The sequence below is a fragment of the Strongylocentrotus purpuratus genome, unplaced genomic scaffold (genome assembly GCF_000002235.5).
Source record: "Strongylocentrotus purpuratus isolate Spur 01 unplaced genomic scaffold, Spur_5.0 spur5_scaffold_7, whole genome shotgun sequence".
In the NCBI taxonomy this organism is placed as follows: domain Eukaryota; kingdom Metazoa; phylum Echinodermata; class Echinoidea; order Camarodonta; family Strongylocentrotidae; genus Strongylocentrotus; species Strongylocentrotus purpuratus.
This window is the reverse complement of record NW_022145613.1, coordinates 10,371,942-10,396,926: the sequence shown is the minus strand read 5'-3', so window position 1 is coordinate 10,396,926 and position 24,985 is coordinate 10,371,942. Positions and strand designations below refer to the sequence as shown.

The window sequence follows — 24,985 nt, the reverse complement described above, 5'->3', positions numbered from 1 at the left end:
TACAATATTTCTCTTACCTGAATTAAGAAAATGGAAACTCAGTACACGGATTGAACATGAAACGCGTATGAAAATGTTTCATAAGAAGAGAAAACTATGAAAAGGCGTTTTTCCGAGCTATTTTTTGTCAGAAATAAGGTCACAAAGTGAAAATACACAATAAGATTACATACAGACGGCCGATGTTAACATGATAAGCTGAAGCTGTTGACTAGGTCATCACGATGTAGATTTAATCCCATTCTTACATAACTTCTAGAATAATTTTCTACCAATTTGGAATCTTGTCATAATTGGTCATTATGGTAATTACATTACCATTACTTTTTTTTAGACTAATTGAAGCAAGGGCCACAGTCGATAACACAATATTTTCATGACGAATGATGAATGATGATTATTGTGTACTCGTAGATGAATTGCTTTCGTCAATATATTATTGAAAGGTTGTTTTTTTCTTTCTTATTTTCCCGCACAAACTGTTACAGTCACCATAACAATGCAAACACTAAGGAGATTTAAAGCATTACAAAAAATTACGATCGACTTCCCATTACATGTACATTACTACCCTGAGGCAGCGAAACTGGTTTCAAAGGCAATTAATTGTACAATGATGATAAAATGAAGGAGAAAGTAGAAATACAATTTATCTTACATAAGCTTTGGTAAAAAGTAGCATAAAATACACGTTATCTCAAACAATACAATATACTCTTTGGTAAATGAGACGATTACATGTATCTCTTTCATAATACACACTGTTGCAATAAACTGCGGGAGCAAATATCAGTGGCAGCACCTTATTAAAAGAGAGCACAAAGATTTACAGCATTATACAATTGCTATGATTTTCAATTTTGAAAGACTTCCAAGTATAGGAAAAATATTGAATTCTTGAACGAAACCTTTTCATGAAAAATAGCTTTCGCTCATTATCATAACTATCTATACAACTGTTCAACACACACGTACAGTATGATAGCTGAGTAATAATCGTAACAATTCGTTTATAATCAATTTGTATTTACTATATTGCAATGTAAGGGTAGATATAAAGAGCATTATGTGCTTTTTGTGGAAATGAATACATAATCAAAGGATGAGAAGATGAATATATTTTCATTTCCTTTCATTTTCATACACTCAATAATGCATGCAAGGTCATATGATATGAAGGCAGTTATTTAATAGATATCACACACCCATCACAGTGTACATGCGTTTGTGAAAAGTGATTATCAATTGTGATTATGAAATTGGATGAAACACACATCTGACTACTGTCACTGGTTCGTGACTAGCTGTTTGAAATGAATTTGGAACCAGAATATAGTCATATGTGAATATTTGAAGTTAAAGTATGCTTTATTTTTTACAATTACTACATAGATTCAGATCAAAGAAGAGTTGTAAAGTGAGTGATTTACATGTATAAACAGAACATTATGTTTTTCTCCCTGAATAACAATTGTTTTTAAATGACCTCATCGTATGAGGTATTAATTTCCAAGGGAGATTATCATCCAAAATATATGTGCGAGTAAATATTGAATGAATGAATAATTACACGAGTGACAGTATTATTCAGTTATATACAATCCATATTCAGCACCCATTCTTTTTGAATAAAATATTACAAATGCATGATTACAGAATATAGTTTTGTGAAAATGAAATAATTGTTTAGTTGAGATCATTAAACGCAATGATTTCAAGAGAGCATGATTTGGAGTATAGAGTTGACGCAGCATTGTCTCCGAAGCGATAATTTTTCCTTCCCTGCAAATGCATTTTATCATGGCACAATCTTCAAAAGTTATCAAGCTTTCAGCATGGAATATCTGGGATGAATGCAGTATCTTCTTTGATAAACAGTCAGTGAAACGGTCTATTTTGAAGGACGATTGTTGTCCTCTGTTAACAAGACAAGTTCTGCATCAGAGAGCACACGTGTGAACCCGATGTGCTTGATCTGTAGATGCGTAGAAATCATATGGTTTTGACTTGCGAGACTTGATACATATATCTTCATAAAATCTTATATTTTTTTGAAATCTGCACTGCCATAAAACTCTTAGTTTTTTACAGATAGTGCAGTGTATGGTCACATACTTTCGGGGTTAACATAGCATAGGAATGTGTTCTACATCTTTCAAAATATTTCAAAGTCAAATTAGCAAAGGCTCTTTTAGAGTGTCTCTGCAGCGACAGAATGAACAGCGCAGATGAGAGATCATGCGTGCTCACTGATGCGGATTTTTTTTCTCTCGTTAACGGAGGACATTATATTGTCCTCCAAATACGGCTGTCTCCCTTACTGTAAAATGAGGATACTTTAAAATAACAGATGTCTGATACCTGTATTGAGATTATTAAACAGGCTTTATAGTTATGCAGCACTCTTCTACTGGCATTGGATTATATAGCACCTCCATACGCCTCCATTAACCAGTATAACCCTGAGTTTCGACCGCCAAAATGGCCGACAAGGCACAAGCACGAAAGCCGGTGGCAGTCAACGGGTCAAGTCATGTAGACCGGACGCCTGCCGTACTCGCAAGCCTCTGGACGGCCTATGATCCAGCTGAGTGCCACATCCAGCGTATCTGGAGCGGAGAGGGCGTAGTTCAAATCGGGCTGCTGCTGCAACACAATGATAGAAAGCGTGCTGATATGGCACAATTTCTTTACCATTTTAAAAAATAAGATTCGCTAGAATTGTGTCATTTTGTTGGGGACAATACTCTTCAAAACTTCGGGGGAAAACGAAATGTAATTATGACTGACGATTTTAAGACTGGTGCCGATAGTTTTCTGTACGATTTTTTTTCTTTTTTTTATGTTTAAATTTGTTTCTATCCAATTAGTCCATTCTGAAAATGGTGAATGATGGTTGAATGAGTTTTACCTGAAAGGGAATACGTGATGATACGTGTGTTTGCGTGTGTGTATGTGTATACTAATGATATGAGAATGTATATGCCTGAAAGATTAGATGGACAAAATTTCTAATTGCAGTTCAAGTAATCTACGATATCTAGTGCCTATAAGATGGTTTTCCCTTCATATTTTCGAATCACCAAATCAAATTCATTCATTGAATTCTGCTACCACTCACTTGAATGTTGAATAAGGTAAGGTGTTGACACAGGGATGAATAAATGAAGCATATTGGAAGATACTGCAATTAGATAATAGACCTTTAAAGGCCGAATCCCTGAATCCAAAACAAAATAAGTGAAATATGTCCATTTCATGACCACTGTATATCTGCAATACAATATCAGTGCCTATATATTTGTCCATTCTGATTTAAACTCCCTCGGTTTGGGGCACACTGAGAGACGGTGGACGATAATACTGGAATGTTTAAGTCTAGTACAACTTTAATGTGTAAATAAAGACATTCTAATTATGTCTGAAAGCACACATCATCCACTGTATGCGGATTGAATACATGATATCCTACTTTCATTCTATTTTGAATTTCAACAAAATAGATAAATATACAAGTAAAAACGATAATTGATATTATCGGACATCCTATATACATATCTTTAGTTTAAAAAATTCACAATATAATAAGCTTTGAATACGGTTTAATTTTATGTGATGAAGAAATATAAAATGTTCATATTGATGAACAAAGGCGACAATATAAATTAAAGGCAGAGGAACATGATGTGACGTATTTTTCACAACAATTTCTCTACCCTAGTAATGATATACATGGCATTCAAACCCTGCTTTAGCGTTTGCGGCAAACGTTTTTAAACAATAATGTTCCACTGCCTTTCAGATAATAGATATAGCAGAAGTAACAATTTAACAAAGCTGGGAATTGTTCACTAAAAAGAATTATGTACATAATAACTTTCTTATCATAACGGAGGGATAATGCTCTTATATACAAACGGATCATTTGGAAGCCAGCACATGTAGACGAAACGCAAACAATACTATAACGTCAAACGCTCAATATACTAGCTAGTCCTTTTTATACTATTCTATTTAAATTTTTGCTCTGAGCGTAGAAAAACTAACCGAGAAAATATATATAATTGTGATACTTTCCCTAGTACCTTTGGTACGAAAGTTTACGAGACTAATCATTGAAACAATGGAAAAATAGGCTTATTAATGAATACTGGTAAAAGTATATTGGATCCGCATAGCATCGGCGTTTCGTCTCTGGATCAGAACAATTTTCGGCCTGTATCACTGCACTAGTAAAACACTGAGATCACTTTTACTAGGCCTACTCATTTGATACCACTCAAGGAATCAATCAAGCAAACAAAGACCCCAGAGACAAACCATTAGAGTTAAAATCCGTCGTTTCGCTGATGCCATCGATTCTTTTTTTCTTTGGTATTTGAGCTCCTACATACATTACGCGCGGATTAAAGCTTCCCTATCACACATTGCCGAGTCGGTGCCGAGTTTGTGCCGAGTTATTGCCGAGAGGATACCGAGATGGATGTTGAGAATTTCACGATGTTTCACGAGCTATCGGTGACACGCTGCCATCGAGTAATAACAAGCCGAACTATCCCGAGATATTTCCAAGTTCTCCAAGGATATTGTGCCGTGAACTCGCCACAATCTCAGCATCCGACTGTATGGACAAGGCATGACAGGATCTTTAAAGAAACGCGTGAGGAGCTCATACGGCGAAACGACCTCTCGGCAGAACGAACGCTCCCTAAGCAAGACGCCCTCAGCCGTTCGAGTTACACCAGCATCGTTCCCCTTATACCTTCTCATCCTCGATGTCTTCGACGCGAGGGATCTCGGGCGGCATGACATCCTTGCTGATGGTGCTCGGCGCTGCAGACTCGGTGGGGTTCTCGGTAGCTGGACGGTAAGTGACGAGGGCCAGGATGATGAAGATGATGGAAAGACCTTTAGCAGATTGCAACATGATCAGGGTGTATCGAGATAACTCTACGTTGTCATACATCCAACAGTTCCTGCTCCCGTCGCATTCATCCTCCCAGATCAGGCACGTTCGGTCGATGAGGGATCCAAAGATGATTGGTGCAGGCACAGATCCTGATAAGGATGAGAGAGAAATAATTAGTCATTGGGTATTTCTTTCTTTTTGTCGAGTGGTTTAAGCACTTGACTTGAAATTCAAAGATCGTGGTTCGATCCTCGACACGGCACTAATGTCCTTTGGCAAGGCACTAATCTTCATTTGCCCCACTCGACCCAGGTGAGGTAAATGCTAGAGCGCTAGAATGTAATAGTAGCTAGGCTTAATAGAATTTCTCGATAGACGGCGCTATAGAAATGCCTATTAATAATACTATTACTATTATTTCTCCTCTAAAGGGCAGGATAGCGAAGAGTTCATGAGAAGAGAGAAATGAAATCTCCATCGTTCAATGCAGTGGACCGCCAAGGGCCTCGCTAGTTGGAGAAGGGTTGTTGTTCGACACCTCCTTCCTCCATTCAAATATCTCACGGTAAACTTTTCCATCCTGTTCAGCAAATCGCCAGAATTTAAGAGTCTTTTTAACAGACAAATTTGCTCCTTTGCCTACTTGCTTAAATACTTCCTTGAATTGACCCCTGACTATCCAAACTTTAACTAAGATGGAAAGGTTTGGTTTCACTCACCTAAACATCTGTATATGACCGATTGCACTCCTAAGGCAAACGTTCTCTGTGATTGCGAGACACAACTGGAAAGAAAAGTGAAATAAAACAAAGGTTAAGGCATGGAAACCTATGAGATGTGCGTTTATTTTGTTTAGCTGTGTGGATGTTGCGAATGCTTTCCCTTCAGATATATGCATGCTTTTCTTCACTCTTCTTTAAATATACATGAAAAAAATACTTTATCAATACAATGCGATGTTTCTACCCCTTTCTGCGGATACTAACACAACTGCTAAGTACGATATCACAAAAACTACAGCCCACGTCTACGACTTCGAGGGAAAGCCCCTTGTTAAATATTTTACAAAAGCCCTTCCAGCAGTCATTACACAAGACCATAATCGGTACACCTCGTCCTCATCTGCCCCTATCCGCTGCACCATACATGTATATCACAGACAGAAATGACCGCATGTTATGACACATTCTTTCATAAAAATGACGTTTGTCACTCGATCTATTCCATATCACATCGGTGATCCTAATCGAATTTTCGAAGCTAGAATCACAAACATGAATCACAAATCAAAACGCCATTACAAACAACAAGGTCACTGCGGTTAGCGTTCAAGCGATTTTTTATCAACGCTGATTCTAGCTCATTTCGAGCCCAGCCACTGCGGATCACACTTGCAGTTTGACCCAGGAAGTAAAGGTCAACTTCGGCGCGCGCTTTTTGGAATTGTTTACGGCCGACTGTCGACTGCTGTTTTGAGCATAGATCGCAATAATAAAACAAAGAATGAGAAGGTGATGGAAGGAAGAAACAAAAAATAACATAAGGAAAGACAGAAAGAGAAAGTGATAGAGTTATTAAAACAAAGAATAACATAAGAGAATGTGATATAAGGAAGAAACAAGAATGACATAAGGAAAGGCAGAAAGAGAAAGTGATAGAATGCTTAAAACAAAGAATTACATAAGAAAAGGTGGTAGAAGTAAAAAAAAAGAAAAAAGAATAACATAAGAATAGAAGGAAGAAACAAACAATAACAAAAGAGAAAGTGATAGAATAATTATAAAAACAAAGAATAACATTATGAAAGACAAAAAGAGAAAGTGATAGAAGGAAGAAACTAAGATAACATAAGGAAAGACAGAAAGAGAAAGTGATAGAGTTATTAAAACAAAGAATTACATAAGAAAGGCTGAGAGAAGGAAAAGAACAAAGATTAACATAAGAATAGAAGGAAGAAACAAAGAATAACAAAAGAGAAAGTGATAGAATTATAAAAAATAAAGAATAAAATAAGAGAAGGTGATAGAAGGAAAAAAAAACAAAGAATAACATAAGAATAGAAGGAAGAAACAAAGAATAACATAATGAAAGACAGAAAGAGAAAGTGATAGAATGATTGAAACAAGGAATAACATAAGAGAAAGTGACAGAATTATAACAACAAAGAATAACATAAGAGAAGGTGATAGAAGGAAAAAACAAAGAATAACATAAGAATAAAAGGAAGAAACAAAGAATAACATAATGAAAGACAAAAAGAGAATGTGATACAAGGAAGAAACAAAGAATAACATAAGGAAAGACAGAAATAGAAAGTGATAGAATGATAAAAACAAAGAATAACATAAGAGAAGTGAGTGAAGGGAAAACCAAAGATTAACATAAGAATAGAAAGAAGAAACAAAGAATAACAAACGAGAAAGTGATAGAATTATAAAAACAAAGAATTACATAAGAAAGGCTGAGAGAAGGAAAAGAACAAAGATTAACATAAAAATAGAAGGAAGAAACAAAGAATAACAAAAGAAAAGTGATAGAAATATAAAAATAAAGAATAACATAAGAGAAGGTGATAGAAGAAAAAAACAAAGAATAACATAAGAATAGAAGGAAGAAACAAAGAATAACATAAGGAAAGACAGAAAGAGAAAAAGATAGAAGGAAAACAAGGTATAACATAACGGAACAGGCCACGATAAAGAGCATGGTATAGTAAACGCAAATTGCATGAAAAGCAGGCGCGCGGTTTTTGCCCAAACCGGAACAGGCTCCGTCATACAATCATGATTGAAAACTCCGTCCGTTCAATCGAATTTTAGCGACCGTGATTCTGCAGAATCATGATTCAAAACGCATCTTTTTCAGCGTTTCATGTTTGTGTTTTCAAAGACGTTTATTTTTACGACCGACGAAAAAATCGCTTGAACGCATTGCGTTTTAAACTAAACGTCTTTAGAAACCGTGATTCTAGGGTGAAAAAGTGTCGATTAAACGCACCCCTAGACGCAGCCGATGTGTAAATATTGTTGACATAAATACTGATCGTATGGCCTGCCTTTACCATTAGTATAGACCTGAGGGGCTACAACCTCGCCCCCCCCCCCCCCCCCCCCACTCCCGGAATGTTTACATCCCCACTCTATGACGGAAATTAAGATATTCAGTTTTGTAAGCATGTTCAACATTCTATCAGCAAATGTGAGTCTCCGGCTATTCTTCAGAACCCTTTCTTGGGATACCCTCTCCCCCACCCACCCACCCACTCACCATGTGACGAGAAACCCGGCTACGCCATCCCTTCCATACTTACCGTAGAGTTGCTGTGAGCTGCGGAACGGCTATCATTGCCGCCACAGTAATGAGAAGGAAGGTGAGGATGATGAAAGTGAGTTGTTTGGAGCATCCCTGTTCACAGCGACCACCATCACCAGTGCCGAGGATCCCTGCAGTCATGTTCGTAGGTGGTATACAATCACACTCGGAATATACCTAAAATATCATGGATATTAAAAATATCATGGATATTAAAAATATCAGGGCCATGTTTCATTACACTTGGTATTAATCACTTATTATAGTAACTGTTATATTAAAGCTACTAAAAATCGTTGCATTATATTTTAGGTGAGCAAATTTGTTATAGACATGCGACAAAATACTTCCTAGTGATAACAAGTTTTATGAAAAGGGCCCATAAAACTTAGGCAAAGTTGCATAACTTGAACTAGTTTTCTACGCCATGATTTCTAAGCCTTTTTCCTCTAATCTTACATCTGGTTTAAGACTTTTTTAGGGCATTAATCGCCTACCGTAGTATAATTCCAAGTCTTAAATATAACTTAAGTTTACAATAAATTGTTTTTCTTCAACAATGAGCTATCAAAATGTAAATTCTGTAGATTTGTGACGTCCCTTGAGAGACTAATGTTGAGAGCAGCCAGTGGCATGAATGGCCTGCCATAGTTCAAGTCCGACTTAAGTCGATCTAAGTCTTTGTGAAACACCCCCTGGTCATGGTTATCCCCGTATAATTTAGGTGGGTAAGAAACTTCTTAACAAGTAATTAATTGACTTTTCAACTTGATCATCGTTGTTCACGGGCCTTATTTCCTTCAGATTTTCTTTCTCATTTTGTTAATATCGAACAAAGATGGGTCTAATGGTTCTAGGACACCTACCCCGTGGACAACTACCCCCGGATAACCACCCCAAGGATAACCACCCTCAAGGACAACTACCTCCTAGGAAAACTACCCTGTAGGACGACTACCCCTAGGACAACCACCATCCAGGGGGGTGTTTCACAAAGATCCTAAGTTGAACTTATCTCTAAGTTGGACTTAAAATTTATGGGAAGCCATTAGCATCCTTGAAAATGTTTTGTAATTTGTTTTTAGAAGGCATAAAATGTTGATTCAAATCATTCATATTTTCTATTATCATGGGAGATTTCATGTTCTTGATGTGGAATTGATGAAAAGTCTAAAATACTCCAATTTTTGCTTTTGAATATATTTCATTTCAAGGCTCCAATGGCTGTCCATACTTTTTAAGTCCAACTTAGTGTTAAGTTCTACTTAGGATCTTTGTGAAACACTCCCCAGGACAACTACCCCAGATAACTACCCCTAGAAAACTACCCCTAGGACAACTACCCCCGGACAACTACCCGTACGACAACCACCCCTAGGACAACTATCCCCGAAAAAATACCCCTAGACAACTACACCCTAGGATAGTTGTCCGGGGTAGTTGTCTGGGGGTAGTTGTCCGGGGGTAGTTGTCCTAGGGGGTAGTTGTCCTAGAGGGTTGTTATCCTAGGGGTGGTTATCCGGGGGTGGTTGTCCACGGGGTAGGTGTCCTAGAACCTTGCATTGGACGTAAATGGACGAAAGTTCTTACTGATTGTGAGTCTTCATTGGTGCTCTTGACCGTACACCCTGCGTGGCACGGTGAGTAATACATGACAGCATCTTCACCACACAGCGGTTGGAAGTTATTGGTACACTTGCAATCATCGTTACAGATAGCTGTGATGTTTGAGCCTTCCTCGGGCGTGATGTCCGCAGGGCTAGAGGATCAAACGAATACAAAAAAAAATCGAAACCGATTATTAAAATGTAATTGAAATTTGAATAAAAATGTAGGAATAGTGTCATAAAAGGATTTTTTCCAGACTAGAAAAGAATTCATCAGTTTAAGAACTTGCAGGAAATGTACTGCTCAAAAGTTATTTAGAATTAGTCAAGCTTTTTATGCAGTAGTGCATACATTTTCATTTATGACACAGAGTTAATCTGGTTGTTGTTAAGCTGTTAAATAGAAATCAAACCCATGGAAATGTTATGTTAATGCATGCTTCTGCTGTCTAGTGAATATTTCCTTTTGCTGATTGTTATCCGGCAACCAGTTGGGCAACGGGACTTTTACTTACTTGCGTCCGTAGTTTACGGTCACGCCGGCGAAGTCGACGTTTGCACAGCTGATGAGGAAGAGGAATTGGAGACCGAAGCTGATGATAAGAACAACTAATGTAAAACGCATCATGCCACGGTACTTGAGATTATAATGTTTGACAACCCAGCCACCGAATAAGGCACCTATAAAACTTGACGGTGTGACGATGATGCCTATGGAGATAAGAAAAACAAAAACATTGAACAATTAGAGTAGCTGAAATAGGAGTAGAAGATGTAGTAGTAGTAGTAGTAGTAGTAGTAGTAGTCGTCGTCGTCGTCGTTTTAGTCGTCGTCGTCGTCGTCGTAGTAGTAGTAGTAGTAGTAGTAGTAGTAGTAGTAGTAGTAGTAGAAGTAGTTGTAGTAGTAGTATTTTAATCTTTTTTAAAATAATTTTTATTTTATTTTTTAAGTCCACTCCAGAGATAAGAAAAACAAAAACATTGAACAATTAGAGTAGCTGAAATAGGAGTAAATGTAGTAGTAGTTGAAGTAGTAATAGTAGTAGTAGTAGTAGTAGTAGTAGTAGTAGTAGTAGTAGTGGTAGTGGTAGTGGTAGTGGAAGTAGTGGTGGTTGTGGTGGTGGTCGTCTTATTATCATTATTAGTAGTAGTAGTAGGAGCAGAAGTAGTAGTAGTAGTAGCAGCAGTAGTACAGTGTAGTTGCAGTAGCAGTGGTGCTGGTGGTAATAGTAGAAGAAGTAGTGGTGGTGGTCGTATTATTATTATTAGTCGTAGTAGTAGTCGTAGTAGTAGTAGTAGTAGTAGTAGTAGTAGTAGTAGTAGTAGTAGTAGTAGCAGGGGCGTACGCAGGATTTTTTCAAGGGGGGGGGGGTTTAAAATCTGGCCCAAAATATTTTGCTCCCGAAAATTTGAAAATCGGGGGGGGGGGGGGGAGGGTAAGCGGACATTTTTTTTTTTTTGGTAGTACAAAAAAAAATCGCAACGACTCAGCCAACCGAAAAGTCGCTCAGTGGGGGGGGGGGGTAAGGTCACTTTACGTTAGCCGTGGGCATAATTTTTTTTTTTTTTTTTTTTAAATTTTAATTTAAAAAATAACAAAAAAACAAACAAAGGGGGGGGGGGTTTTAGTTTTTTTTTAGGGGGGTTTACACACATAAAAATACCAAAGGGGGGGGGGGGTTTGAACCCCCAACCCCCCCCCCCCCCTGCGTACGCCCCTGAGTAGTAGTAGTAGTAGTAGTAGTAGTAGTAGTAGTAGTAGTAGTAGTTGTTGTCGTTTTCTAGAAGTAACAGCAGCAGTTTTTTTTTTCGTCATCGTCGTCGTCTTCGTCGTCATCTTTCGTCTTTTCTCACCTGCAATGATGGCTGCCTCGCCAGCTGTCATATTAAACTGCGACTCCATGTATTTAGGACCGAAAACACCTACGGCCACCAGTATAAATGTTTCACAGGCCGTTGATAAATTGTTGAACATAAATGGTAGGTTTTTTACTAGCATCCACAAAGCTTTTGGAAATTGGAGAACCGCTTGCCATCCCGTCTTCGCTTCGAATTCCGTCCCTTTCTGGGTTTCAACCTCACGTTGCGCGAACATCTTCTTTCCGCCTGGTAAAAATAAACAATCAAAAGGGATACATTATTTAAATAAATGAATGATGACTATGTACTGGTATCAAGTTCAGTAAAACATGAATAAGAAAAGCATTAACTAATGAAGGATAAATAAGAATGACCCTATAGTTCCTGAAATGAGCAACGTGATTATTTCAAGTAAACATAAATTATTCCAAAACCTGTCGAAATTAGCTGCATGATTGAAAGGATTATTTTCAAGAAACGCCTCTGTTATACTAGCATCTTGTTGCTCGAAAGTAGGCCCCCCCCCACCCCCTCCCGGTGAGAAAATTTAAGTCTGGACTTGAAATAACTATTGCCATGATTATGAAAGTGAGCCCCCTCCCCCAGCACACCTGCAGACATGCCCCCTTCGTAGGCCTTTTTCGCAATGAAATCAAGTTCAAAGAAAAAATCTTTGTTACATGTATGTACCTCGTTACATATTATTTCATTCACCTGTTAAAAAATAGCAGTATTTTGATAGAATGCGAATTGCATACACCAATTGCTGCTAGGTAGGTCCAGGATTAAGACAAACATTACGGCTGGTCCTACATATCAATAATCAATGAATGCCATTCAAATTCGAACTATTGAAATAAAATTATTTGTAACAGGTGAATGAAATAATTTGTTACATGGCACTTAACAAAGATTTATGCATTAAATTTGATTACATTACGAAAAAAATATATTCAGTTGCGAATAATTTGTCTACGTTGACTTCAGTTCACCATGCGAGAGAGAGAGAGAGGGGGGGGGGGTCAATAGTTCTACCCAACATTTCCGATGTAAAACCAGTTTAAAGGGATAGTGGAGTTTTGTTGCAGAGGGCGCTACATACAATAATTTTTGTGAGATAATGAAAAACTGAGTGTCAAATTTGAAAGAATTTACAATATAAATGATAAAATTATCTTTGTTTGATCAAAATCAGTTCAGAGACGGTTATAATATCCAAATATTTGAAAAACGAGATAGCGAGATAGCGCTTTATACGTTCTATTCCAGCCAATGCCAAAATTGGCTTTGGGTTGGCTTTTTCGTGTTGGCTATATTACGCACAACCAGCTGGCCTGTGTATTGTTATTATTAGTTAATTAATTAATTAACGGTCATCGTATTTTGATTAAGAGTAATATAGTCATCCCGCATGTACATTTGTTTAACTCTAATGGCTTACCTGGTAGCGTCTTGCCGAATCCCACAAATGGTATGACGAGAGAGAACGAGATGGCAGCCACTACAATAAAACCTAGCCACCAAGCACCAACCCATGTAGGGTCTTCAGGGGTGATGTCAAGACTAGTAAAGTAGGACGAAATTATGAAGAAAACAAAAGAAGGAAATATATCAATACAGATCATGAGTAATTGGTAATACGAACAAATCAACAAAAGCGTCCTTCAAATGTTATGAGAAGAGATTTCTTGTATTAGTTGAGATAGGAAAAAAAAGAGATAAACGCGTACAGAGTAATGAAACTGACTAGATACCTAATGCAACGGTTTCTTTTCTAGTCTTGGTCCTGGAATCAGTGGTTTCGAATGATCACTGGATATAATCATGGTGTTAGTCTTCATATACCCAAGATGTTATTTGAAACTTGAATATTCAAACGTCACGTAGAAAAAGAAATAAAAACACACGAATCCTATTAAAATTCATAACTGCAGGCTTACAACATTATCCTAATTTTCTCAATCTTCCACTGTTCTCTTGGATTTATTAACATGCAAATATAGTACAACTTCTTAATGACGTAAACATTATTTTCTTCCAGATGTACTCACTCATCTGCGTGTTGGATATCAGTGTAGAGACCCAGGAATATTCCTCCCATTATGTATCCTATTGCAGGTCCAAGAATTGCCATAGCTTTGAAGATACCTGTCGAGGAAATTGAACAATATAATGAGTGACAGAAAAACAAAAAGAAGAAGAATTAGAAGATGAAGAAGAAGATGAAAAAGGAGGAGTAGGAGGAGAAGAAGCAGGAGAAGAAGAAGAAGAAGAAGAATAAGAAGGAGAAGAAGGGGAAAGAGAGGAGGAAGGAGAAGGAAGGAGGATAAAAAGAAGAAGAAGGAAGAGGAGAAGAAGAAGAAGAACAAGAGGAAGAAGAAGATAATGAAGAAGAAGAAGAAGAGGAAGGAAAATAAGAAGAAAGAAAAGGAAGAGGAAAATGCAAGTGGAAAACAAGGATAACAACAATGTTCCGTAAAATCATTTAAACGCGAGTCATCAAGAGAAACTTTGATCGAGAAATACGCGTAAGATTTGAATACACTAGTGAACTGGTCTATTAAATCCCCTTCATAACCGCCGAGGGCCCGTCCCATAGGCGGTTCTTTCGTCAACCAACGCCTGACATCGGTCACATCGGTCATTTTTGGTTTACATCTACATCTACACTGGTGATCAGTAGAGGCCACTTATGGACATAATTCCTCTTTGTCCTAGATCTTTACCTATATAAAGTCCCGATGCGGCCGATGACACATTCTCGTCAATATACGTGACGCCGAGCGTGTACAGCGGCGAGGCTCCGACACCGTGGAACACCTGAGCCAGAATGAAGACGGCGTAGTAGTTGACCAGATTTTCGTCCTGTACTTCCGTCGTCGTACATAGATCGTCCCCAGTTCGGTTGCTATCACACAACTCAAAATCGGAGTTCTATATACACAGAGAAAGGGCAGGAGCAGTCAAACAAGAAACGCGGTAAGTTTTTTTTTCTCCAATACATCTCATATATCTATAAATTTTGTCAGTAAAGGCACGAATGCAGGACATAAATCTAATTGTTTTTACTTTTCAAACTTTGATGATAATTTGATCATGTTTATTTTATCCCATCATAGAGCCATTTACAGTGACGGCAACGGTCATAATAATAGGGAAAATAGATAATTGTAGCCTACTGTATATAGATTGCGCTATTACAGTGCATATGATCATCGTAATGGGTATTGTACACGAGGTATCATTTTGACTAAGTTACTAAATTGATGCTAACTAAACCTATGGAGGAATTTGATAACAAAATAACGTTTGCACTGTTCATTTTGAATGCACTTTATGTACTACGTCACTCTTAAATGACGCGTCCGTCAAAAAGAACGAAGATCGCTAACGCAGTCTTAAGTCAGCAAATGATGCCACGTGCGCTGACTGATACACGTCTTCTTGGTTTGTGATGGGGTTTGTGAAAGCGTGATTATCCGTACATAAAAGAGCTGAACATCTATTGATCTGGTATCATGCACAAAATGTGGATATGAAGAAACCCCGCTTTGGAAAAAAAAAAGACTCTGATCCCATATTATAATAAGAAAGATTCCGCCACTGGCCTTATTACCTGATAAACGTAGTCTCCCGTCAGGAAATGCGGGAGCGTAAAAATGATCGAACCGATCCCAAATATGCCAGCCCCTATGCCTAACCAGATGGGCTTGTGCGCCTTCTCGCCGAAGTACGTGACGAAAATGATGATGACCATGACGGTGAAGTCGTAGCTGCTTGAGATGAAGCCACTACGGACGCTGGTGAACCCGAAGCGGCGTTCGAGCGTGGTGATGACGACGTAGACGAGACCGTTGACTGTCATACCCTGAGCGATCACGAAGATGGAGAGGAAGAGGGTGTAGCCGACGATGTTATTGCAGCACTGTGAAGAGATGAAAACATAGATGTTTTAGTTAAATGTGTTAGTGATGAGTCTTAACAGGACCATGCCCTTTAAAGTGACTCGGTAACATTGTTGAAGGTTGATGAAAAAAATTGCTTAATTTTTGTATAAAATGTTACTTACTATATTCCTTCTACTATACTAACCCTCTGACATGCAAAAAATCCTGAACAAATTCTCAAACCACAAAGATATCTATGGTTTTCTTTGAAGGCGTCGGTGTGAGGCACCCTCTAACAGTGATTAACAGTAAATTCTCCAAACCATTTTTGAATTTTGCCAACCGTTTTTCAATGACAAAAATACATAAAACAGGCTATAAAAATCTGTCAACACTTAACTGTCTGGAATGGAATGTAGAGCCATTTTATTGCTTTGTGACGATTTACATTCACCTAAAATGTAATTAAATTGTCCTTGTCTTGATGCAGAACAGGCTTCGACAAGTAGCAGAATAGAAGTAGAATAATATAGTTGGGAGAATTAAGGAATCGATCAGATCAGTTTTTCCCAATTTGTACCATGAATAATGATCCGTTTTCAGTCAAATTTTCAGATTATCTTTAATTGTACATCTAGCATTGAAGTCACTACCTTAGCACCACTATCTCTCATCTGAACAATGTTACAAAGTCCCTTTAAAGCTCCACTGCACTACTTATAGCTAATTGCGCCCTCTATATAGCAAACAATGCCTAAGCGGTGACCATTGGTCCCTCATGATCCTCTTTTTGTTATGTTAATTGAGAGCTGAGTTGATGAGATAACCACCTGTCAGTGACCTTGCAGGAAGGTCTAATCCCTGCTGGCCAAACTAGTGCAGATGTGCTTTAAACTGTGGTTGAAAACCAAGCCAGGGCAGATGTAGTAATAATTTTATTTAATTAATACTTGCTTTCAAATTGTCGAAGATCTATAATTTCCCGTTTCGAATCCATTTTTATTTTGAAAGGTTCTTCTGATCAGCTTTCGCTTTGGTCTGCTTTTCCTTTAGTTATATTTTTCATTGCAGCCCTACTCTCTAGCCTCGTCGAATGAGAGAAAAACGTTATATCATGAGATTGAGATGAATCTTGGTTGAAAAGTTTGGAAGAGCAGCTCTGAGAAATGAAAAACTGTTCGACAGTAATCTTTAAGAATCGAGTCATGAATATCATTTTTTGTCACGAATAAATTTAAACTGAGAATGTTGGAAACTTCTAGTTTTTGGCATAGCTCAGGAATAATTATTGTAATGAAAGATCACGAAAAGTGCCTAATGTTATGACACTTCAACAAATTGTATTACTTACCTGTAAGCAATTAGGCCTCCACCTAAACCATCCGCATTCCGGGTTATCGTCATCATCGTCGACTTCGTTTGGCTTCGGCGGGAGTGAATCTGGCTCAGCAGCGTGACCATTGCCATTCGACATCGTTCTCGTTTTTCCGTTCGACGCTCCTCCATTCTGTTCGTGGGCGTCGCCGTTCTGTAGCGAGGTCTCAGTCTCGACGGCGAGTGGGTTGTCGATTCCGAGTTCGAGTTCAGCTGCTCTCTGAGGATCGTTGAAGTTGGTTTGAGTTCCAACCGCAGAGGGCGGTCTTAACAGTATTCTGTCATCCTCTTGTGTTTTGTATGACCCCTCCATAGTTCTTGGGGTTGACTAATAGTACTGCTTGTCTAAAGTAATGTTTTGTCTGGTACTTAGGGGAGGGATGAGGTCACCAAGATCTACAATACCCTGGAAGGCACTTCAAAGAATAAATCACTGGATTGAGTCCTTATACGAGAATACCAGTCCTCCGTCTGTCCATGTTGCTCAAAATGACGCTCTCGTTCTGCAGGAGACAAAAGAAATTTACAACTTTAATTAGCTATAATATAGTGTTCCTAGAACCAACACAAAATCATAACACTTTCACATTATCTTGCGGAAGTTGTTTTTATCATTTATCAAAATGAGCGATGATGATTATCAAATAGATGTTGAGTGCACACACAATCAGGTTAAATGTCATCAAATGTAACAGACCGTCTGTTGTGTTGTATTTCTCAATACAATTGACACAAAGGTAACTAAACATGCGAAGTACAGATTTGATCTAAATAACTTTTAGATGCGCCAGTAGATCAGCAATGGCTTTGGTAGTGATTTGTTATTCTAATCTAGTATTTCATTGATTTCTGACTATGCATGGTCTGTTGAAGTCCAGAATCTGGCCGGTTCTGCATAGTATATTCCCTACAATTGATTCAAGCCGCCGAAGATCAGCCACCGGCCCAGCCTAAGCCTACATAGAGTTTGGCCAACTTGGTTTCACTGGGTCACAACATGGCGTATATTCTTTTGTTTTGTGCTTGCCCAACAAAGCAGTAGTCGCCATATTTTGTGTCCAACTCGAACCAAATTGGCCAAACTCTGTGTATAGATTGCTCTGCCTATGCCGTAATGATCACCCATCTTAGGCTGGAAGCAAGTAAGTAGGGGGATGTCGCATATTGCGTCGGTGTGGTGGAAAACAAAAATAAATAGGCCAGATTCTGGACTAGGTCTGTTGCGGGATTGTGGTCCGGCTATCTGTCAGAAGATTACCATGAGTTGACACCACAATAACCAGGTCGTATGTTATGAAACAATGGCGATGTCCGCAATCTAAATCTGTAAACACAACAAGAGGTGGCCGTGATTTGCATATAACGCAAACTGGCCTTTTTATCATGATTTCTATCTTGATCCTATCTCTGAGTAAACCTTTACTCCTCCTTAATATCTGGTCTCAATGACTAACCAAATCAAGGGTGAAGAAATCAACCCCTTTGCTAAACATTGCTGAGATTAAAGGTAAAATACACAGTAGTGGAATCACTGCCAACCATTCCTATCTCGGAGGAATGATCTCTTCTTTGGAACCTTAAAGCCTTGGAGCCCAGTTAAAGCCCCTCTAAAGTGTTAGGAGCCCCAACAAGTTGATGGCAAAATTTCATTTAAATTGTATCATTATGTGAAAGAGGATGTCATTTAAGACACATTTCTGCAAATGTGTTTGAAGTCGAATATTGATGAAAGAATATAAAATTGTGGGGTTTTTTTCTTTGCAGAAGTGTGTCTTAAATGAAATATTCTTTCATATTATGATACAATTAAAGTGAAATTTTGCCATCAAATTTTTGGCGAATTTGGTGCTCCCAACACTTTAGAGGGGCTTTAAGAACTGCAGAGTCCCCTTCTTTTTGTGAGATCTGCTTTGATTCTCCAGTCTCATCAACGACACCGACACCGGACTGAAAAGAGACCGAACACAAGATTGAAATACACCGAATGACCAAGAATCAGTCGGTCTGAAGTCGGTCTTGAGTCGGTTCGGCGGTGTGACCAAGGTATATAAAAGGCGTATAACACACGATTTGCATTCCTAACTTCGCCTTATGTGATTCCTATCTTTGCCTTAAAGGTAATACAAAGTTTTGGTATGAGGTCATGAATTTGGTTCAAATGAACATGTTGGAAGCATAAGCGATTTTACAATATTCAATGATTGTTGTCACGGTTGACATCGAGTCTACATGTTTAAAGTGATGAAATTGTGAATGATAAACTCTTTATGTTGTATAACTCCCTCTCAAGACTGATATTACTTAAGCTTTAAAACAATGTTTCTTGACTACAATCGACCTATTTGTTAATTCCGTTTGGAAATTATATGTCAGAAATGCATATTCTGAGATTTTCTCTCTCTCTTTCTTTCTCTATCTCTCTATCTATATATCTTTCTCATTCCTTTTCTCCTCAATCTCCTTTTTTCTCATCCCACACATTCATAATCATTATCATCATTATTCTTTTTATGGTTATTTTTATTATCATTACGATCATAGTTATTTGTATTATTATTATTATTATTATTGTCATCATTAATCAAATATTTTTTCCTCTTTCATGAAAGGTACTGATCTTACATCACTAAAAAAAAATTGTCATACAAAATAATCAATTCATAATATTCTGAATAATTCATCAGCAAACCATTAAGAAAATGAGACAGCACTTCTGATTTAGAGAACGCTTCTAAATTTTCAATTATCATTTTCTCTCAGCCTAACGATAGGCACACACAAAATGTACTTTTTTCCTGACAAATAAAACGGACCAATTTGTTGACCTGGTTAAGATTTATCATAGCGAATCAAACAAAGTTTTTTATAATTCTATATTGATTACGTTTTTCAGAAAAGGTGAATATTTCCAATTCAATCAGAAAAACTGTGGTTGGTTGGTAATATTCTGAAATGATATCGTTGACATGAGAAGATATTATCAGGAATGGGTATTATAACAACCGCCCTATTATATGTTTTTCATTTTTATTTGGCATATATCTATTTTCATTGATAGTTATTTGATTAAATTCTGATAAGTGTAAAGGGTGGCTCATTTCATCTTTAACACATGATTATTTAAATTGGACTTCTATGAAATCCTGTTTACAATAATATACAGATTTTAACATATAAAGAGTGTAATATATATGTTTTTTTAAATTTCTTTTCATAAATTCTATTTTTTGGATATAAAGCCTCGGTCACAAATGCCATTACGAACTGCTACGAACGCCGTACGAACGATTTTCAGACAATGGAAATTCGGAAAGACAATGGAAAAACAGGGAGATTCGTACGAAAGCATCGTTCGTACGAACCTTTGTGACCATAGCTTGAATGAAAGGAAGCATGGCTTCTTACAGACCCGACTTGAATATTTACGCTTTTCAATCATTAGCGCTATATGCACGTAGACATTTTTATATTGATTTTGCTCTTGTTCAGGCATAATACCTCAGGGATATTTGCCAAGTCATTAAACACTTTTACCTGACTGTCTGATTATGCACGAACCTACGGGGGGGGGGGAAATCCTATTCACTTTCTGAAAATGTTCTTCTTGTTTTAGAGTGTGTTATGTTATTAATTCATGACCATGAATAGCGTTCACAATCATTCTACAAATCACCTTTTGCCAAAAGAGAATACAGTCTGTTGACTGTTTCGAAAATTTGCTTCGGGTAAAATAATACCTCTTTAATAATCTGATACTTTATTATATGTAATAATATGTGTAAAACAATTATAATACCAGGTTTGTACCTGTCTATATATTTATCTTCATCGCTCTGTCCCTGTCTCTCTCTATTTCAATCTCCCTCTCCATCTACCTCGCTCTATACCCCCCTTTCTCTCTTCTTCACTCACTCTGATTCTCACTTCTCCACTTTCTTTCTTCATATGCTCCTCTCCGTTCTTCCCCTTTTCACCCCCCTTCAACCTACATGTCTCTCTCCTTTTCTTCTCCTCTCCATCTTTCATTTCCTCTCCTATCTCTCCTCCCAATCTTTCTTAATCTCTCCATCTCCTCTCATTCTATCTCACGGAGGAAATTTCGGGTCATCGGAATGGGGGGTAAATGATGGGAACTCGATCATTGAATGAATATTCATAATTTCCATAGAGCGATATTCATAATTGAGATATGATGGGTGAGCCCATATTACGGTATAAAGGTCACAGTAATAATTACTCAAGAACAAACATGTACTTATCTCACCTTTAATTGATTAACTAAAAATCTTTTAACTCTCCTTGTATATTTCTATATTCTAATATGAATTTATGGCTAGCCTATTTAAAAGTGGGCAGATTTATGTTGTCTGCGAGTGCCTTTCCATTCCTTAGAATACGTTGGTTGGCGAAATTATTTCTTCTCTTTATTATGATCCTATTATTTCCATCAGTTTATAAGCCTTGATTGCTGAGAAATAGAATTTAATTCATGAAATCAAACGAGTGCATTGACAAGGATACAGTGATTATTATACATGTACTTAGATGGTTTCGGATAACTTACTGCATTTAATTTACTTTTTATTTCTTGAAAACGCCGACGTTTCAGATAAATGTGTAGTCGATTCTAACCTATCAATAAGCTTTATAGGTTGAGAACAATTTTTAATGAGCGTACTGGCACATTTTCGCCTGGGGGCTGCCGCCGTATGTCCGAATATCACATATTTTGGAATATCGAAATTTCCGGCGAGGACAGTGAGTTAGCAAATATTTGCAATTTTTATCAGAATAAAAATATGATTCCGCCATCAACATATAGGCCTGCTATAGGATGGTATGAAATTTATGATTAGACTACCTCACTCCACAAATATCTAGTAATGACTACCCGAATAATCATACCAACATTACCGGGAGGGGGGGGGGGGGCTTCAGCTCCCATCTACCTGTTTCGTAAACAAACTTTAAAAAAATGACCATCACAAACCCAGTACATTTTTTATGGGGGAGGGGGAAGGGTTTTAGCAATCACAGTAAGTACTGAAATGCGCGATTTACGAAAGATGGAAGGAATAATTATATCAGCTATCAATGACATTTTTTTTGGGGGGGGGGGGAGGGGTCATGACTAAAACTAACATATGTATTGAGTCGGGTTCGTCTTGCTTCTTATATGTTTTTTTTTGTGAAACTTTGGAATTTATGTAAAATGAGCCATGGTAGTTTTCTTTTTAATAATTACATGTTCGTAATATCCCCACTCAACATTCTCCTATTTACTACCTCATTTTCCTTTCAACGGCAATAATCAGTACTTAGACAATATAATAATTTATCCATTGAATGTTCATACCATTTGTTTATAATTAGTTACACTTCGCAATATCGTTTACATATCATTTCTTCCTAGTTATTTATCTTTTTCCATAACCTCTATTTATTATGTTATTCATCTGTTCAAACTGTACTTATTAAGTCTATCAATATTTTATATACTTTGTATTATTGTGCAAGGCCCGCAGGGATAGCAGTTTATCAACTGTAGAGGCAACCCTGCTTAAATAAAACTGTAATTGTAGTGAATGAACTTACGAAGGTGCATGGTGCCGTTTTTATTTTTTATGCAGGAATAGATTTGTATATTGATTGCATGCAATTGATTCAATCATTATGATGTCATATTTTACGAGAAACACGTTCTTGTCGCAAATCAGTTGAAGTTTGTTAGGTTCTACTTTTAATTTTTCGACAATTTGTAACATTTTAAGAAAAGACTGCCTTTACAAGCCTGTACTGAGCTATTTTCTCATTCAAAGAGATATTTGTTTATCTTAATGCGAAAACATACGGCCTCAAATCTCTTCGAATGTTACATTGAATATAATACAATTATTATTCTAATTTTGGTTCAAGCGGACAAAAAATCTATGCTTACAACTTTACAATAATATAGACACATGTTCAGTCTTCCATTGTGTATTGCTTTGAATGGAGTTCAAACAGTTAATATTGGTATAAGAATCAGTCTTTATGACACTGTTGAACACGCGTTCAATAAAATGTTGATGCCAAGCAAGTGTATACAATGATTTGATATATACGAACACATATTTCGTAACACAAAAAGAAAATCACGGATTAGTTTTACTTACAATTTTTTAGCTGATTCACCTCTAAAAGAACACAATGTGCAAGAGGCTCACAATATATACTGCAGTCACACACGATTGCACGCCTTGTCTTAATCACAGCTTATAATACGTCTATTTAGAATGTCATGTACGAATTACGTATGAGTGATACGGAATGACGATGTTTAGGTGTATACCGAGCTACATTGAATACATCATTTATTGGTGACTTATTAAACTTGGACTTTACCCCGGTATAGCGATCTTCGCTCGCGTCGGAAGATTCTAATGCCAATATACATTTTATTCGAAGTATTTGTTTTAAACTTATCGCAGCTGAAAACTGATAATTGTGTAAGGAGACGTATGAAAACAACAAAAAACAAAAACAATGACTGTACAAGATGGGCGTTAATTGTGTGTTTTTTAGTCCAAATTATCATAACCCATTGTTACTTGATTTTCAGTTTAGATGTGTTGTAGTTTAGTGGATAAATGGTTTAGGGTTCGACTACCTGCCGCCGGACATTAATCTATATTGGCCCGTCTCAACCCAGGTGTAGTGAATGGGTACTTGGTAGGAAGTAAATCCCTTGAACAATTCCAGCGCCTTAGGGCAGCCATGATCATATGGGCGTCTTCAGGCTCACTTGGAATGTGAATTTATGTTTTATTCATTTATCTATTTATTAATGAAATGAATCATTAACTTATTTATTTATTAGATAGATAATTTACTTATTCCTTTATTCAATAAATTATTGACTTATTTATTTTTAATGAAAAATGAACTAATTTATTTATCTATCTATCAATCAATTATTTTTAAAAAAAATATGTATTCATGCATTTAGTAATCTATGTTATTTATTCATTTGTTTGGTGTCAGTTGTCTATTTGATTACATATCCATTAATGGATTCATTTATTTACTCATGTACTGGTCTATTTATCTAGATGCACTTTCAGCAAAATAACGGTTAGAACCCTCTTAATTAACATTACGATTTTAATAAGGTCCACGTTGATTTAATAATTGTAATGTCAGTGCAATATGTCACTGATCAATGTCCTTGTATATGATATTGCAGACTCTGTTTCTTTTACTCTTTGAAATCTAGTGATGATCATAGAATAATGTTCCTTCTTAGATTTCTGCATAGCACAAATCAACTGATTTCTTAACATCTTATTTTTATAGTCCCTTCACTTGGATTTTTAAGTACCCGTGGTAAAGTTTCAACCTATTCCCCTAACCTTTGAAAATCGTGATATAATCAAGGATTTCCTTGTTTTTTATATGAACTTTCCGAGCAGAAAAACATTTCTCGATAGCTGTGATTTATATCTTCATAATCTGAATGAAACTCCATTGCATAGTCATTGTCTAAAAATCAAAATATTTGATATTTATATTCGAACAAGCAACAAGTTAACAACCGATTAACCAAACACACAAAGAAACAAACAAATATTGGTTACAAGTTTGCCGAAAATGAAGACAAAAAAAGAACTGTCCACGATTTTTGTTAAACCGTTCAAATTTACTAAATTTTCAACGAAAAGGAAAATCAGGACTTTTAAATATACATTATAGTATAGTGACAATCCTGTTTACTACCAATTCTCTCGTAGACCAGCTTATTTATCTCATTTTACATCTATACCTCTCTCTCTCTCTCTCTCTTCCTGTCTGTCTTTCTCTTTGTCTCTGTCTTTCTGTCTATGTATGTCTGTCTGTCTGTCCCCTCTCTGTCTTTGTCTCTGTCTGTCTGTCTCTACCTCTCCCCGTCTCTCTCTCTTCTTCTTTCTCCTCCTATCTGTTTTCTCTATCTATTAATCTCTCCTTCCCTCCCTCCGTTTACTCTAACTTTCTGTTTCAGCATTAGCCACTATCGACTCC

The 24,985-nt window shown here is 37.0% G+C and overlaps 1 protein-coding gene across 1 annotated transcript; it reads right to left on the bottom strand.

Annotated features, from left to right (window-relative positions):
- Positions 1–533: 533 nt before the first annotated feature.
- LOC582078 (solute carrier organic anion transporter family member 4A1) lies at positions 534–23,387 on the bottom strand. The gene is made up of 12 exons (XM_030974746.1): positions 23,104–23,387; positions 16,926–17,451; positions 15,304–15,612; positions 14,414–14,621; positions 13,739–13,835; positions 13,129–13,250; positions 11,682–11,933; positions 10,344–10,539; positions 9,812–9,980; positions 8,220–8,398; positions 5,629–5,693; positions 534–5,058 (listed from the first exon to the last, which is right to left on the bottom strand). The coding sequence occupies exons 2-12, from the start codon at positions 17,259–17,261 to the stop codon at positions 4,757–4,759; spliced, it is 2,235 nt and encodes a 744-aa protein (XP_030830606.1). The 5' UTR covers positions 17,262–17,451; positions 23,104–23,387; the 3' UTR covers positions 534–4,756.
- Between the last annotated feature and the right edge of the window lie 1,598 nt (positions 23,388–24,985).